Here is a 17469-nt window from a genome sequence, read left to right on the forward strand (position 1 = left end):
ATGCCGAAAATATCTTCAATTATTTTCGTCAAAAAATCTCTCTAATTACAATTATATTCTACTTCAAATATGAAATGAAATCTTTTTATTTAGTTTTTTTCTTGTTTAACTTATTTTGTTAAATTATATTTAATTATATTTTATTTATTGTTTAAATGCTTGGATTAGTTATTTTAATCACATATATATTTTTATTTGTTTGATTCATTGAGTTTAATTATATTCAATTATATTTCGTGATCATTTATTTGATTTATGAATTTCTTTTTTTACATATATATTATATTCTCTTTAGAGAAATTAGATATAGACTATTTTTTTACATCACAATTAAATGGTGATTCTTTCGAAATAGGAGTTAAAATTCATTTCATTTGCTCATTTTTTCCTTCTATTTTTATGCCTATTAGATGTATGTTTTATGTTTTTTAAGATAAAAATATATTTTTTGTATTTCTTAAGATAATGATATATGTTTTATAATCTTAAGATGATGAATTAATTTATTTAAAAAACAAATAGTTTTTAAAATTTTAGGAGAATATTATTATATAAGTGTGGCTTGGGATTCCTCCCAAATATAATCCTAACCTTCAATTTAATTTATCAAAAATGAATTTCAACTTTTTAATTTATTTATACATTTAATTACCTTATTTATTAACTTCATTTATTTATCAAAATGGATGACATTTTTTATTTTATTTACATTAATTGAACTTCAAGTAAAAGTAAATTGGTGCATTTAATTATATATTTTTTTTATATTCAATTAAGATTAATTAATATATATTTTTATTATTACTTTTATTTTTATATTTAATTAACTTATTTAGAAACTTCATTTATTCATTTAAATAAATGACATTTTTCATTTTGATTACATTAATTGTATTTAAGTAAGACTTAATTGGTGCATTAATTATATTTATTTTTATATTCAATTAGAATTAATTAATATATTTATTTTTTTAATTCCTTTATTTATACATACTCTAACAATTAATAATATAATTCATTGAAAATGTCATGCAACTGTGACATTAATAAATAATTTTTAATACCACTCTAGCAATTATACATATATACTATTATTATAAAAGCTGCTTGAATTCTCTTCCATAGTAAATCCAGACCTTTCATTTTATTTCTGAAAAACTATCATAACCTTTCATTACATTTTTTATTTTTAAAAATTATAAATTTTGCTTATTCTAAATTATTACGGTGATTAATTAATTATTTTAATTATATTGTATTAATTATCATGAGTACAAATATTGACTATTTATTTCTTTAAATTTCAAAAAAAAATTCAGGTTAACATCAACGAAATTGGCTATCCCGAAATGTTGGATAATTATTATAATTAATTGGTATTTATAACTATATTTATTATTTAATTAATGCTAATTATTTTTATTAATTGTGACATATTTACAAATATACATCTCTCCAAGGAGCTTATGACATCATTTATGTTAATAGTAACATTTTTTTTATATTTATTTATTTACTTAAATAGTAACATTAAGTTTAGGTTAAGTGCGGTGATTACATTAAAAATTTATTAATACGATAATTTTTTGTTCTTACATCTACAACTCGATTTTTTTTTATTTTACTTTTTCAATTGTATGAGATCATTCCTATTTATTTACATATAATATAAAATTTAATAACATTGATATAACATGTCATAAATTATTTTTAAATTTTCATTATTAATTTCTTATTTTTTTTAAATTTTATTCACATGTATATGAGCACGTGCATTTATACTAGTATAATTAAATGCACCAATTGACTCTTACATAAATGTAATTAATGTAAATAAAATAAAAAATGTCATGCATTTAAATGAATAAATAAGTTAGTTTAATTTATAAGGCTAGGATTGTATTTGAAAGGAATCCCAAGCCACTTTTATATAGTAGTATAAATATATAAGGTCTTTAAGATGTTTACCAAAATATTTAATTTGTGTCACCTAAATTTGGTATTTCTAATAGTTGGGACATCTAACTATGTAAGAGAATACATAGAATAGCGCATGATACTCCAAAAAATAAGGGATAAAACCTGGAAGGGGGCAAGTAATTGCAGGATTGCATCAACACCAATGTCAGAAAGATTCGTGAGCAATAACATCATAGAAGAAGGTAAAAATGATTTTTATAGACTCTTCCAAAACTTTTCTTCATGCAAAGCACGTGAAGCGCAAGGAGAAAAAAACCATTACCCTCGCGGTGAGCTCATGTCATGACTCTAAATCTGACAGGAACAACGTCATTGAAGAAGGAAAAGAAGCTTCTTTAACAACTCTTTCAAAACTCCTCTTCACATGAAGCATGCGAAGTCGAAGAAGAAATGGCAATGTCGGGGAGCTTAATAATGAAGAAATGAAGAGGCGTGATCAAACGGCTGAGATTTAATTTAAATAAAATGGGTTTATTATGAAAAAACCAAAAGAGATCAATGAATACATAACTTTTAAATTTAACACTAGTTGGTTAAATGGAGGATGCACTCGTACTATGGAATAAAGAAATTCTATGAAGATTTAAACGTAAAATTCATACAATTGCAATTAGATATAACTATGCTTTATGAATATGAATGGTGGTTAAATGAGGCTCCATTTGGCATATTTTCTATTCCCCGCTTTTTCTTCCTTGACCAGTACAATTAATTTTATATTGTTTTTTGTAACAACTAAAGAAATGTATTTTTATAATTTTTAATTATTCTATCTCATTGGTTAATTAAGTATTACTTTAATTTCATTATAAACAAATTAAGGTTAGGTTATTCTATCAACTCATGAATGCCCGACATTAATTTACCAACAAACTACAAAGCTTACAGCACTTTACAAAGCAAATTTAATATGATTTTAACAAACAATCATCAACTTTACTTGACAGCTCGGCACAAAACAACACCATATAGCATAGAAAACAAGAAATAAAATCAATGCCAACAAAGTCTAAGGCGTTAATGAACTGAATTATTATATACAAAAATGAAAATGTTAACGATTGCCAAAAAAAAAATATTGAAGAATCATTACATTATAAAAAAGATGGGAATAATACTGTTAGACCGGTACAGCCGGTCCATACAAGACCAGCTTACATGCAAAACTAGCGGACTCTTTCGCCTCTCCTGTACGCGTCGAATGCACGCTCGGGCCAAGGGAGCTGTTTAGGAAGGATTTTTTAGGGAGTTAGGAGGGAAATTTGAAGGTAAGGATTGTTTAGAGATTTCCTTTTGGACTGTATGCATTTTTTATAATTATTGGATTGTATGCATTAAATAGTTTGTTTTCCTAGGGTTAGGGCATCTTGAATATGACTGAAATTTGAGTTCTCTTAGGTTTCTTTTGGGCTCTAGTGGCGTCTAGAGATTTGGAAGAGATAGATCCTCCTCTCGAATGGAGGATCAATTATACCTTGTTATTTTCTTCCGTTCTATTTGATTCTTTCAATAAAATTACTATTTTTCTGATTTTCATTAGAGTTTGGAAGAGTTTCTCGCTGTTTTGTTTTTTTCAAAATTGATAGGATTTACTTGAAATCTTCAAGTATTTTCTATCAAATACCTACTAAATATATCATTGAATAAGGTTGTCTCTTAGGCATGTAAAATAAAGGGGGTATGCAATAATAAGGAGAGCATATAACTACTCCGGAAGGAATAAGGAAAATGGAAAGACCAAAAATAATACAACTAAATTAATCAAAAATATTGATAAAATAGAGCTCCCACCATTTGTAGCATTTTATTGTAATGAATGCATATATATTTATATATATGTTATCATTTTAGAATTCTATAAATATTTTTTTATTAAGAGCTTTGGTTTTAATCTACTGCAGACCAACTCAAAATTGATAATTTTTAATGAATCAAATGAGATTGAAGCGAAAATAGAATATTTCCTTTTTTGCTGAAGTTTGCTCATTCAAACTCAACTCAATAACCCTTGCATTCATACTTATCCCTTGTAGCATGTGTGTACTACTAAAAGTTCAGGAATAAACAGACAATCCAGGTTGGCTCATAAGATGCACACACAAAAATTTATTTAGGTAACATAATATATGAGCACATTTAATAAAGTTTGAACATACTATAATCAGTGTGTAAGATACCGCGAAAAAAAAAAAGCAAATGAAGATAAAGATTGAGAAATAACAGTTAAACTAGAATTAGAGTTGCAAATTATCAATAGCAAGTTCAACATTATATTTGAATATCATTTCCCCCCAACCCACTTAGAGAAAAATCAATAGCATCACTCCCACTCCTTATGCCCAATATCAATGTTGACAACATCCATAAGGCTAAGCTAAGCAATAATGTAGTAAATTTTCAATCAGTTAAAGATAGAATATCCCATGATCACTAAATTATCTCTGAGGGACTTGCTGAAGAGTTCTAATCTAGTCAGAGAAACTACTATCAAGATTGTTTTTATATTTTATTCCTTCTAAATACATCAAAATGTAACTAAATAAATAATAGCATCAATCATTTACTAGATAGGTAAGATTTCAAACAAATGTAAAAACATACATTGTACTGAAGCAAACATATTTCCACCATCCATGTCACTAATAATTAATGTGAACCAGATCCATATTGATTGCCACATTACTACTGAATCATAACTAAGATCAGTTCTTCTTAATAATTTAAAATTTGCTTTAAAATTCTATTGCTCTCACCGATTCAGTAAGCAAAATAAATAAAAAAATAAATCTCACCAGTAATCAGAAGCAATCCAGAAGGTAGCTGTTTTAGGAAAACCACCCTCTTTCCCATAAACCTCCCGGCAAGAAGAATCAGTACCGTGCCCGGCGTGATACTAGCCCTAATCCCCAAATGCGCGCATCAATAAACCATTAGATCAGTATCAAACAGCAAAAGTCAGTTTTTTTCCATTAAATAAATACCAGAAGCCAAAGATGCCTACAAACCTGAGCTTGGTTGGCTTGTGCTTGCGGTGAACACGAGTAGAAACCTTCACATCGTCGGCTGGGTAATACTTCGGTGGCTTCTCCGCAGGCTTTTCTGGTTTAGCCTGCGGCTCGTGCCGAGGAAAGACGCCGCCGTTTTTCGCTTTAATGGCCCAAAGGCCGCGCTTGTGATACATCTTCGATCGTGACAGCTTACCGATCCCGCGGATCAGATCTTGGTTACGACTTGTGGTTCGCTTCTTTGGCGCCATCACGAGAGGATGGAGGAGGCGAACGAGAGAAACCCTAGATAGATGTGATTTATATTTTTTACGACTAACAAAATGATTAGAACCGGAAAACGGCGTAAATAAGCCCAACCCAAATCAGGATCTAGTGTGCCGCTAAAATAAATTGAATAAAAATTAATAAAAAATTCCTTAAATTAAAAGTTTTAACTTTTAAGACCACTGTGTTGTTGCTTTGAGTTTTTGGTGAGTTTTTTTAGGGTTATTTAAAAAAAAAAGAGCTTATTATAAAGGAATTAAAGAAAGGAAGCATGATTATTAATAATTTTAAAAAGAAGTAAAAAAATCAAATAATTTGACTTTTTCTTTAAAAATACTAATCTTTTTGGTAGAAAAGAGCTTACGGTAAAATTATATTATGAGAATGAGTGTGATTAAAGGTTAATTTAAATAGAAGCAGAATCACTAAATGATATAGCATAGTGCGTATGAAACATAAAATGCTTGACATTTTCTATATAAAGTGAAATTTTTGTCAAATATTTTTGGCGTCTTTTGCTTGAACTTTTATTTGGTCCGGTCACCGGACGTAGCTCTACGTTCGGCCGCCAGCAGAATCGTGCCACGCGTTCTCACTATTTACGCCCCGACAACCCGACCCGGAACGGATCCAGGATGGCTCGGTATTTCTCGATTTTGCTAGGTATTGCTCGGTACTGCTCAGTATTGCTAGGTATTGGTCGATTTTGCTCGACAATAACCAATACTGAACAAATACCGAGCAAATACCGAGCAATACCGAGTTGTACCGGGTTTTTCTAGAAAAAATACCGAGTAATACCGAGTTGTACCGAGTTTTTCAAGAAAAACTCGGTACAACTCGGTATTGCTCGGTATTGGTATTCATAGAGCGGTATTTCTCGTTATTGCCAAGTAATACATAGCAATACCGAGCAATACCGAGTAATACCTCGCAATACGCGAATATAGCATTCCCGGGTTCCAATCCGGGTCAAGTCGTCGGGTCGCACAGTAAAGAGTAAGAGCACGTGTCGACATATTATTGGCGGCCGAACGTAGCTCTACGTCCTGTCAGATGACATAATAATTGTTCCTTTTGCTTGCACGATAGATTGGCGGCGTGGCGTGGCAAGGCGAGGAGTTGACCAAATGTTTAAGATAAAATTAAATTAATTATTAATAATTAAAATTGTTATATTTAATAATATTTAATATAGTAGCTTTATACGCAACATTTATTAAATTAAAGTAAATTTAAATATTTTTTAACAGATTAATATTTTTCTTATTGACATAATAATAGATTAATATTGTTATAAATTAAATTTAGTAATAAATCAATTAAGCAGATTAGTTTATATTATAAAATGAAGAGCATATGTTAAATACAAAATAATTATTCAAAAAGTCTATTTATTAAGTTAATGTATATATTATGTTAATTTAAAATTAACTCATGTAAAAGAAAGTTAAAATAACTTAGCTATTAATTTAAAAGTTGAAATTATTTATATAGTATGCAAATTAAAAATTAATTATTTTGAGATTGATTTTTTAATTATTGAGAATTCTAATATGGAGAAATGATATTATTGAGGATTTTTGTTTTGTTGGCTGTGTAGGGGCTAAACTGTGTCGTGGTGGAGAAATTATTTTATGTGGAGACCAAACGGAGAATGCCATTCAGAGACCAACATGAATGTATCACGTTAGCGGTACTGAACCGCGATATCAAACACATGGATGATGTTGCTCATTCTGGTTGGTCTCCATATAGCTTTCAGCGTTCGCAAAGAATAATTAATCACAGTGGTGAGGGGGGCAAGGGGGGCAATTGCACATCCCCTGAGAACTAAAGCTAGTTCCGCCCCTGATTGAGTGAATACTCAAATCCGGTCAGTTGAAAAATATAAACTTCATATATATGAAAGGCTGGTTGAACTTCTTTAGACATAGTTGAGAAAGGTTTCTTATAAAAATTAGCTGGACCTCCATTAAAACACAGCATAAGAGCTCACATCACATAAAACATCTAACCGAATTTCATATTTCTGAAGATGTAGAAGACAGCTACACCTGATACACATACAAGATGGGCATACCAATACCAAATAAAAGGTGGTGATGCCAAGTTATAAATAAGCACTCAGCTTATGCGCCTTCAGGCTGGATAAACGGGTTGGCAATTTCATCTGTGCCATCAGTCGGTGAAACAAGCATCACAGCAGTTCCCCTGCAAACCTGTGTAACAAAATGAAGCCCGGATTTAGGACAGGAAGTTTTTTGTTTTCCCCCTAAAATGATTTAATGCAATTTAGAATGTTTTATCCCATTTTTTTTAGGCTTTGTTTGGGACAACTTCTTCGTTCCTTCCTAAAACAATTTTCTAGTACAAATTTTTTTTTAGTTCAAGAAGTTCTTGTACTAAAAAATTCCTTTAAAAAGCAATAAGAAAGATGTCTGGCTTCGTTTGGGATGGCTTTCTTACTGCTTCCTAAAACAGCTTCTTAGTACAAAAGTTTAATTTTTTATACTATAAAGCCGCTTTAAGAAGCAGTAAAAAAGCCATCCCAAATGAAACCTTAGACCTTAGTGTATGCATATACATAATAGGTTCTCTTATGATGTATTCCACATATAACAAATGCATTAAGAACTGTTTTTTGAATGCTATAAAGCTAAGTTGAATCGATCTTTTAAGCAATTTGTTAAAGACAAATGTCAAGAAAATAAAAACTAAAATATAAGAATAATTTTCTAGTTTTGCCTAATAACCTATTTTCTACTATTATTTTTATTGCACTTAATATTTATCATCTAAAGGACTTATAAAGCATTGGGACTTACAGACCAATCACTTGTAGAAGACATCCACCCATAGATTTCTTAACAAACCAAATGATGCTCGTATAGATACAGACAATCTACCAACTCCTACAGACAAATGAATAACCCAAACAAGTATGGAGCATGTACATATAGATCACCCACTAATTAGAGTCAACTTCACAGATGAAGCTCCAACAGCCACAGGAACTCTACCATCTCTTGCAGACACAAGGAAAATCCAAGCACTTAAAGAAGTAGAATGCTTGGATGTGTCATAAAATTGATGCAACCAAAGTTTGAAAAGCTGAAATCTAGAACTGAGGCTTTTTTGCCTTATAAAAGTCAGGCATGCCTCCAAGAAAAATTAAGAAAATTAAAAAAAAAAAACATAAATTAAAAACAATTCATAAATATGTTATAACCTATCAATAAATAACTTAATTCATCATCGTAAATATCAAAATCACATAATAAAAAAAATCTCAATCTTAAATGACAAACTCTTCCAACACCACCAACCATTATAATAAATTAAAAAATAACAATATAACAAATAGTTAAACATTTACAAAAATCAATAAAAAACAGTAAAAAAAAGAGAGAGAAAATGAAAATAAGTGCATTTAAAAGAAAAAAAAACAACGAAAATTAGTAAAAAAATTTTGAAAAGAATGAAAAAAAAAACATTTAGAAGAAAAATAAAATATTATACGAAGAAAATAAGAAGATTAACAAGCAGTAATATATCAAAAAATTTCATAAACAGATACAAATAAAATAGAAAATATTTAAGAAAAAATAATTTGGAACGTCTACGACAAATGCCTCAATTAAAAAAGGCATAAGCCATACTCAGACCTGGCAATTTTTTGGTGCCTCAAAATGAGGCAAGCCCTAAGGTGTGTACCTCAAACGCCGTTTTAATCAATGGATGGAAGAAAACAAAGATTAAGGTATGAATAAGAGCACTACGGAAAGATTCTAAATCATGATCATCACCATCATTAGAAACTTCATGACAAATTTGATCATAGTTGGCCAGCTCCACCACCTTGAAATTCAAAGCCATACAAGTACAGTCAATCTATAAACAAATTAAGCAAGACAAAGGAGAGAGACAACTTAGCACTCCCTCTAAATCTCCTTGGTCAACCAATCAAAACAAAGGCATGAAGATTTAATTGCAATTGAAGCCATCTCCTTTCTTTTATATCTTGACTAAATTTTGCACATGCTTATTAATATATTTTGGTTTGTTTCTCCATAAAAAGGATCTCATGTACTCGTTATTATTTAATTGAATGAATATTTAACTTTGTTCGTTGCTTGTGAGCAAATATCTTCTAGAATATTGGTAGTCGAAGTTGAGGGGTCAATCCAACCTTGACTTTAATGAGTTCAAGACATTATGTTTCTTTGAGTTCTATTCCCACTCTCCTTCCAGCTCTCAATTTGTCACATCCCTACACAAACCAAGCTGCTGCCAACAGTCTCTCTTTAATCCTAAGGTCGTCCAAAACATCTACCAAAGGTCTTGACCTCCTCCTACCTCATCCCTCAACACCAAAGCTTTAGGCTTCGTTTGGGATGACTTTCTTATTACTTCTTAAAGCAGATTTTTAGTTCAAAAAATTTAATTTTTAAACTAGAAAGCAGCTTTATAAAACAGTAAGAAAGCCGTCCCAAACAAAGCCTAAATCAAACATCTTTAGAATTTCCCTCCACAAAAAATCCTAACTTAAATCCCACCACTTCCAACATGCTCGATACTTCCCTCGGCATTAATCATAAACTGGATACACCTTCAGTCCCTTGGTCATAACCTCCACAAGTCATATCCAAACCAACCTAATTCCTTAGCACCAACAAAATAATTCCACAAGATATTTACCTGTAGTAAACACATAAAGAAATACAAACTCTAGCCTCCTATAAACCTTCGCCATTCCAAGGTCTCCCCACATCACCACATGGCACCATCAAAGCATAGAATGTGCCTTGTCATCAAGATCCTACCACCGCCAACCCATCACTAGTGTTTCTAAACTTGTTCAAATCTAATACAATTAGACTTATAATTGTGGGGAATAAATTTTAATTACTCACTAATTTTCTATGGTTCAAATTTCCCCTTGATTTCTACGGATTTTTTCAATCGTGCATTATCATTTGGATTTTAATCCTTGTATTTGCTAATTTGAATCAAAATAAAATAAGTTTTGTGCATTTGGTGGTACATAATCTATGAATTCAAGGTTATCTTTCGTAGTCTGCATACATTATAACATTCTAGTCAAATTATAAAACAACACCCTAAACCTTCCTGCATTTCTTGGATCACCTTCAAAATATCTTTATTGTAAGCGTATTGTGTTTGCATGCTAAAAATAGTAAAAATAAATCAATCCAAGCAGTTTTGGAAGATGACAAAAGGAATTAAATTCATTGTTGAAAGATTCATAAACCTCAAACATGAACAAGTACACAAAAGCACATGCATGAGCACATGTATAGAGGGAAGAAAGGGGCATACTATTAGGCCAAGACGTCTAGTTTGATCAGTAGTCTTCAAAGGATCATCAGGATCTGAACAAAAAAGAAAAGTTGATTAATATGAATAAAAAACCAAATAAATCTTTATTTCTTGTCTATTGTACATCCAAAAAGAACAAATCATTGAAAGAATCCATGAACTTTTCCTCTTGCCGGGTTAATTGGGATATTTAACTTTAGTGAGGTATTCATTTAGGAAATCTACATCAAGTTCACAGACAAAACACACTTGGGCCAATTGGTTTCAATGCAAATGTTAGGACCCCAAATTTGGAGCAAGTTACAATGAAGTTGTAGTGATATTTGGTCGATTTGAAAGAACTCTCTTCTGAATTCAGTTCCTGTGATTGTTAAAGTTGCAGGGACTTGCATTTTTACAACCTTAGTATTAATTTTTCAACAATTTATAATTATTTTAAGCCAATATTCCAAACCATCATCCTATTAAATTATTAGTATTCTAGTCTTTGCTTGGGAGGCAGTATGCACGCAATCCACCTACCCACTGAAAAAGTGATATTTCAGAACCCGCCCTAAGGGGACAGGACCAGAAACATCATGGGGAATGGGGATGACTCTCCAAGGTGCACTACGGAACTAAAATAAAGCCTTAATCATGATTTATAACAACAGTTATCAAATGCACTACTAATCAAATAAATACTAGTTGATAGTTAAATATGTGAGATAAATGAAAACTTTCAAGCCACCCAATATAGTAATGTTTTATTTTATGATGCAATGAACAGTTCAAATATCAAAATAAATTATTTGATTAAGCAAACAAAAAGCTCAATAAAATATCAAACAAACATGTCTACTGGAAAATACCTCTAAGAAACTCTATTGCTTCATCAAGAACCAGATTTAGCAGTTGATCATATCCCTTCAAAGTCCCACTAACTGCAAAGAATGTATTAGACCGATTAGTAAACATGCACTTTTGAAGTCTATTCTTACGAGTTGAATCTCAACGTTTGTTATTATTTGCACGAAGTAATAAGGGCAATAGCACTGTTATTGGGACAATCTCTTACTCATTTATATAAATTTCATGAGCTGATAAAGGAAGATAATTAATTCCTTACTATAGGGCAATATTGATATAATACATCCTGCTCCAGCTACCTTTTGCATATAATGAAGAATACTTAGTATAACGTAGCTGTAAATTGGGCAAAATAGTATCATTTTCTTTGAGTTTATTTCTTTCTATTGAATTAGATTTTATCTAATTTCCAAGACAGCTTGTAGATTGCATAAGGTTAATTACAAGCTCTTATGAATAATAAGGATAATGAGGGTAATAGCATGCAAGAACTTTGCCAAATCGAAAAATATTTAGTAGAATTAGTTAAAAATGCTATTGACACATATCAGAAAGAAAAAAAAAAAAGATTATATGGGAGAAGATATCATCTTCAATGATACTTTAGTGACCCAGTGCTTTAGACTTAACGTACAGGTGCTTTATTGCAAGTAGATCATGATTATTAAAAAGCTAAATGTAATTTCCTAAAAATATATACACAAAACCCTCAATATTGAACACTTGCGACTATCCCAATGTATACCCAAATATCCATGATTTTTTAAAATGATGGTTTTTTATCAGTTGAGAAAAAGATGCAGTCTGCACATCATCTTTTATATGTTTGATGATTTTTATTTTAGATATCTTATTCACATCATAAATTGAACACACAATTTTAGATTAACTCTTTTCTAAAAGAGAACTTTAGACAATGAGAGAAAAGGAGAATAATAACAAACACCAAAATGTCAGGTAAGGATGTCAACATATAGAAGATGCTCAACTTAGCTTCTTTTTAATCCTCAAATTCTGTTTCAAAAGTTAAAACAACTTTATCTAGCTTCTCCCAACAATACTAAATACATTACTTTCCTTGATAGTAATGGATATAAGCATAAAAATGGAAATAAACATAAAATTTTATTTGTTGCAAGCAAGAAATTCACAGTAGAGTGAGATAATTTTGCATCCTTACTTTACAGAAAGATCCAACGCACAAACAAATAAATAAAAGAACATAGATAACACTTGAGTTTTTATGTTGGAACATGAAAAAAGGATAAACAATAAGGCATTGCCCAGCTAAGATGATTCCATTTTGTTAGTTTTAATTACAAAGGTCTGACAACAGCAATTGGGCGGTGAAAGGTCCAATAATGGTAGTCAGGCGGTGAAAAGTCCGACGGCGGCAGTCAAGTGGCGAAGGTCTGACAGCGGCGGTCAAGTGGCGAAGGTTCGACGACGTTGGTCGGGTGGCGAAGGATCGAAAGAGACGATTGGGGCCAAGGTTCGACGATGACAGTTGGGTGGTGAAGGTCCTATGGCGGCGGTTGTGCGGCAAAGGTTTGATGGCGGTCATCGACCAAAAAAAACTCAGATGACGATGGTCGAATGACAAAGATTCTAGTGTGACGGTTGGACAACAAAGATCATACAGCAACAATAGGCCAATGGAGCTTCAATGGCAGAAGTCAACCGACAAAGGTCCAACAACTACGATCAATCAAGAAAGGGTTCAAAAGTAGTGGTCGGGCGACGAATGTCCGTCATCACACAGGCGATGAAGGTTCGACGACCGTGGTTGGCTAGTGAAGATCAATGGTGGTGAAGGTCTGATGGTGGCATTCGGCTGGCAAAAGGTCTGATGGTGGTGGTTGGATGGTGAAAGATTCGAAGGTGGCGTTCGGCAGAAAAAAGCCAATGGTGGAGAAGGTTTAACAACGGCGGTTGGGCAGTAAAAGTCAAATGGTAACTGTCGTCGATGAAAGTTCATTGGTCAATTCTTTAAGCTCTTTTGAATCACTAGCCAAATAATCTCCCTTATATCGATAGTAGAGACCTATTTATAGATTTTTTGGAGTGACATTCCATGTAAATATGAAGAAAATTTAGAACACTCCATCGAATGACTCGTATTGATCCTCTTAATCATAAATTGTTCACTCAACACTTAAGTATCTTAACGTTGCTGGAATTGAATGATCTTGGAATTCGTCTCATTAAGCCGCTTGATTCGACTATAAGCATGTCAAATTTAAACATAATTTGGTCCTTCAATTAATATTCTAAAATTTTTCATCACACCTCAAGTGTTTAATCTAGGTTCATTTGGAACCGAATCGGACCACTTTTAGTGTTGTTGGGTTCTATCGGTGAGCTGATCAATCTGATAATAAGTTTGTTAAAATCAGAGTTCAAAAAACCAAAAATTTAATTATAGAAGCTTCCCATTTAGATGTACATCAAGATTCGTGCTTGATCAAGTTGATTTTTAATGATGTATAATCATTAAAAGGAATCAACTTATTTAACATCTCAACATTAATAAATAAAACATAGTGATATGTAATGCTAATGAAAGAATATCTGCAGAAAAAAAAAATGTAACAGAACTAACTTATTAAACATTAGAACAAGAAAATCAAACAACAAAGTAAAATCTGAAGCAGATGCAAAGGAACCTCTCCATAACAAACCTTGCCTTCCACCAGTTAATTTGACTTGGACACCCTTGTCAACAAACTTTGCCAAATCTAAAGCTGTTTCCTTCCTACCGGACTGAAACAAACATGAAGCACAACTATTGTAAGAAGATACTATAATAAAAAAGGCTAGCATAGATCACAGCCTACAAATCCAGATCATCAAAAGAAAAAAAAAAAGGTTTTAGCATCAAGATTCTTCATCTACTAAGAAGAAATGCAATGCCTACAGCCTATAGGTAAATATGAATAACAACTTTCTGGTGAGCTTTTTTAGGCAATCTTTAGGATCATCGGACCAAAGTTGTTAATGTTACTGCATATAACAGGACTCGCTAACGGAAAAAAGGAGAAAAGAAAAAAACCAAAATCTTATCCATAATTAATCCATATAACAAAAAACTGCGTATGAAAAGTTTAGTTTAACAAAACTCACCATCCTGATTCCTTGTTTTGTTTCTCTTACTTCACCTAACGATAGGACAAAACAAAGAAAAAGAAATACTAAGTTAGAAGAAAGAAAACATCTTGTATTAAAACGGAAAACTATATATCCAAGAGCAAAAGCTCCACAAAACCCTAAACCTAACAACCAACCCCGCAAATCGAACTGTCAAAATGAGAACTAGCTAATCGGCTGTTTGGCAACAGGATTTAACAGGTTTTATGCATGATATGAGCGGGATTTATGCTAAATCCTGCCAAACGGGATTTGATCACCCAGTAAATCTCACGGCCCAATAAATCCTCCGTTTCCCTCTTTTTCCCGTAAATCCCAGATTTACGGGATTTGGCCAAAGAAGCGCGCGAAAGCGAGAAGATAGTAACCTTCACAGAGAGCGAGCTCCCGTCGTTACTTCCGATCCAACAGGAAGAACGTCGAACTGTCGTGACTTCCGATCCGATAGGAAGGAAGCCGAATAAAAGCGCGCGAAGGGGTTGTCGAAGCAACGACGCCGAACAGCAACCACGAAATAGAGAAGCAACGACGCCGAACAGCAACCACGAAATAGAGAAGGGGAAAAGCAAAACCTAGGAACCTCCGGTGTAAGGACGTAGAATAGGTATTATTTGATAATAATGAGGAATATTGTTCTTTGAAGATTAATATCGAGTTATACTGAGCTATATCGGGTTATACCGAGAAAAACTCGGTACAACTTTTGTATAACTCGGTATTGCTCGGTATAGCTCGGTATAACTCGGTATTGGGTCTTCACGTGATGGTATTCTTCGTTATTGTTTGGTATTGCTCGGTTTTTGCTCAGTATTTCTTATTTTTTGACGTGATTTGGCCTCCGACCGGACGTTCCTCTACGTCCGATCGGAGGACGTAATAATTGTTCCAAAACCTAGAGGCCAATCTATATTATCTATAATACTAATGGCTTGAGATTTCACTCTTATCAAATTCTAATTATTTATTTATAAATTTTAAAATAATCTTAAACGTTCATTTAGCACTCTTCATATTTTGCTTTCTACAAAATATTTATTCAACCATTTATTTCACTGGTGAGCGAAATTTTTAATTACATTAAACAAACTGTTTCTCTAATCTTCATGTTTTTAGTGTCGAGCCATTAAACAAAAACAAATTTAAACGCTTCTCCCCTTCGGTTTCACTGATGAGCGGTTTTTGATTTAGCGATGGCTTCAGTGAGGAACTTCTTTATAAACCTCTGCCATCGCTTCTTTGGGTTATTTCGCTCCTCTTCAGATCCACTCCTCACTGATTTTGGAACTCTTCAGACCTGCTCCTTTGATAGAGTAGCAAAATAAGTTTTTCACAAAGCCTTCTCACTAACGAAGCCTACCTTCCCGCGTCCCGTCTTTCCCTCTTCTTACTCGCATGCAGTCCAACCTTTTTTTTCCTTGCTCTTGAGACCGTCCACCCCGGCTATCCCTTCTCTCTTCTTGCGTGCAATACCTCATCTCTCTCCAAGAACAGCAATGGTAAGTGGTTGATTTCTCTCTTAAATTATCTAGCAATTTATTCTTTCTTGTTAGAACCAAATGATTGTATATTGCCTTGTTTCTCCTTCAAATGGACATGTTTGTTTCCCTTATTAATTTCCTCAAATTTGAACTGATTAAAACTGGGCAGGAAGATAAATTCAGCTAAATCATTCTTACTAAATAAGTGAAATCCCTTTGGATAATTTCAATTTATATGTTGTCCAATTCTCAAATATTAAATCTAAAATCTAAAATGGATGGTTCCTTAGACCGTAAATTAGTTCCGTGTCTTAGTTTATGTTGCTTTGAAACAATCCCGTATATATAAAAATTTGTGATTATCTGAATTTTTTCATGGTTTATGTCAAAAAATATGCAATCCAAATTTTAATGTAAAAATTGAGATAAAATATGTCATTCATTACCAATCGCATGGAAAGTGTATGTATGAATGCCTGTTAAGAATTGGTACAAGTGTTTATCAAATATGCCACGTTTTCCATCACATGCTATGATATATGGTTTGACACCAACCATCATGATCATCGTTATCCTTTTATTTGGTTTGTCTATTCTAAGATTGTTATGTCTTAAATTTGTGCTCTAGATTTTTATTTCATGGAGATATTGACACTAAGAAGCTTCATTTGATCTCTTTCAACGAAACTTACCAAAAAAAAAGACGGTGGCTTAGGCTTTCCTTCTCTAAATGTTATAAATCATGCTTATTGTTGCTTCCTCGTACAATGGCTTTTTCCTGGTGATGTTTTCCTTGCCATATTGTGTAACTGCAAATATACTTCCCTATGGAAGACGGAATCATTAAAAGCTTGCAACTGTTGGAACAATTTGATCAATATTTTTGCTAATTACATGAGCTCTATATCTTTCAATGTGAGCAATGCTAACAAATCATCCATAATATGTGATCCTTGTTGCACTGGAAGGAATTTGTCTGAGTTTATTGATCTCAATTCTCTGCCAGTGCTGTGGACCTCCGAAAGGACACCGCCAACTGCAGAGTGCAAAGGGTACATGACCGCACGACCCCGAGGGATAGGGACGATCGCAGGCCTTTGCGCTCCTCGCAAACGGGCCAATGGAAGGGCAGATTAGATCGTACATAAGACTAACCATTGGGGATAGGGGCTCTCGCCAACACATCCCGATGGGTAGTAATATATACGATTTGAGATGTCACTAAGTTGAAATGTTGAAGTTTTTATGTCAATCATGGATCTATCTTACCTCCTAAAATTTTTCTAAATTCGCTAGACGGGTCCTTAATTATTGTCCTTAGGGTGTCACTACATTAACTGGATTTAAAACTGAGTTTTGGACTAATCCCTAAGGTAATATAGAGGGGTAATGCAACGAAA

At 32.6% G+C, this 17469-nt stretch overlaps 2 protein-coding genes and 1 long non-coding RNA gene across 3 annotated transcripts in view; 1 reads left to right on the top strand and 2 right to left on the bottom strand.

Moving 5' to 3' along the window:
- LOC110109623 (60S ribosomal protein L6-3-like) overlaps window positions 1-5312 on the bottom strand; it is a 12351-nt gene extending 7039 nt beyond the window's left edge. Inside the window, exons 1-2 of the mRNA XM_020840797.2 lie at window positions 4986-5312; window positions 4773-4879 (exon numbers count right to left, since the gene is read on the bottom strand). Of these exons, the coding sequence (XP_020696456.1) occupies window positions 4773-4879; window positions 4986-5236 (358 nt within the window). The 5' untranslated portion in view covers window positions 5237-5312. The remainder of the gene's footprint in view (window positions 1-4772; window positions 4880-4985) is intronic.
- A 1842-nt stretch (window positions 5313-7154) lies between these two features.
- On the bottom strand, window positions 7155-15116 carry LOC110109630 (sm-like protein LSM7). Its single transcript, XM_020840808.2, has 6 exons — window positions 14960-15116; window positions 14568-14602; window positions 14126-14207; window positions 11447-11518; window positions 10596-10648; window positions 7155-7474 (listed from the first exon to the last, which is right to left on the bottom strand). The coding sequence occupies exons 2-6, from the start codon at window positions 14568-14570 to the stop codon at window positions 7385-7387; spliced, it is 300 nt and encodes a 99-aa protein (XP_020696467.1). The 5' UTR covers window positions 14571-14602; window positions 14960-15116; the 3' UTR covers window positions 7155-7384.
- A 609-nt stretch (window positions 15117-15725) lies between these two features.
- LOC114580270 lies at window positions 15726-16938 on the top strand. Its single transcript, XR_003701631.1, has 2 exons — window positions 15726-16087; window positions 16698-16938. It is a non-coding gene; the product is annotated as an uncharacterized LOC114580270 (long non-coding RNA).
- The last annotated feature ends 531 nt before the right edge of the window (window positions 16939-17469 follow it).

This window comes from Dendrobium catenatum, unplaced genomic scaffold (assembly GCF_001605985.2).
Source record: "Dendrobium catenatum unplaced genomic scaffold, ASM160598v2 fragScaff_scaffold_911, whole genome shotgun sequence".
Taxonomy (NCBI): Eukaryota; Viridiplantae; Streptophyta; class Magnoliopsida; order Asparagales; family Orchidaceae; genus Dendrobium; species Dendrobium catenatum.

Excerpts from the sequence above, each read along its gene's own strand:
- LOC110109630 (XM_020840808.2), bottom strand. Across the intron at positions 11,519-14,125 it reads ATTAACTGGTGGAAGGCAAG|TTAGTGGGACTTTGAAGGGA; the intron begins GTTTGTTATGGA and ends CATTCTTTGCAG. Across the intron at positions 10,649-11,446 it reads AGCAATAGAGTTTCTTAGAG|ATCCTGATGATCCTTTGAAG; the intron begins GTATTTTCCAGT and ends TTTTTTGTTCAG.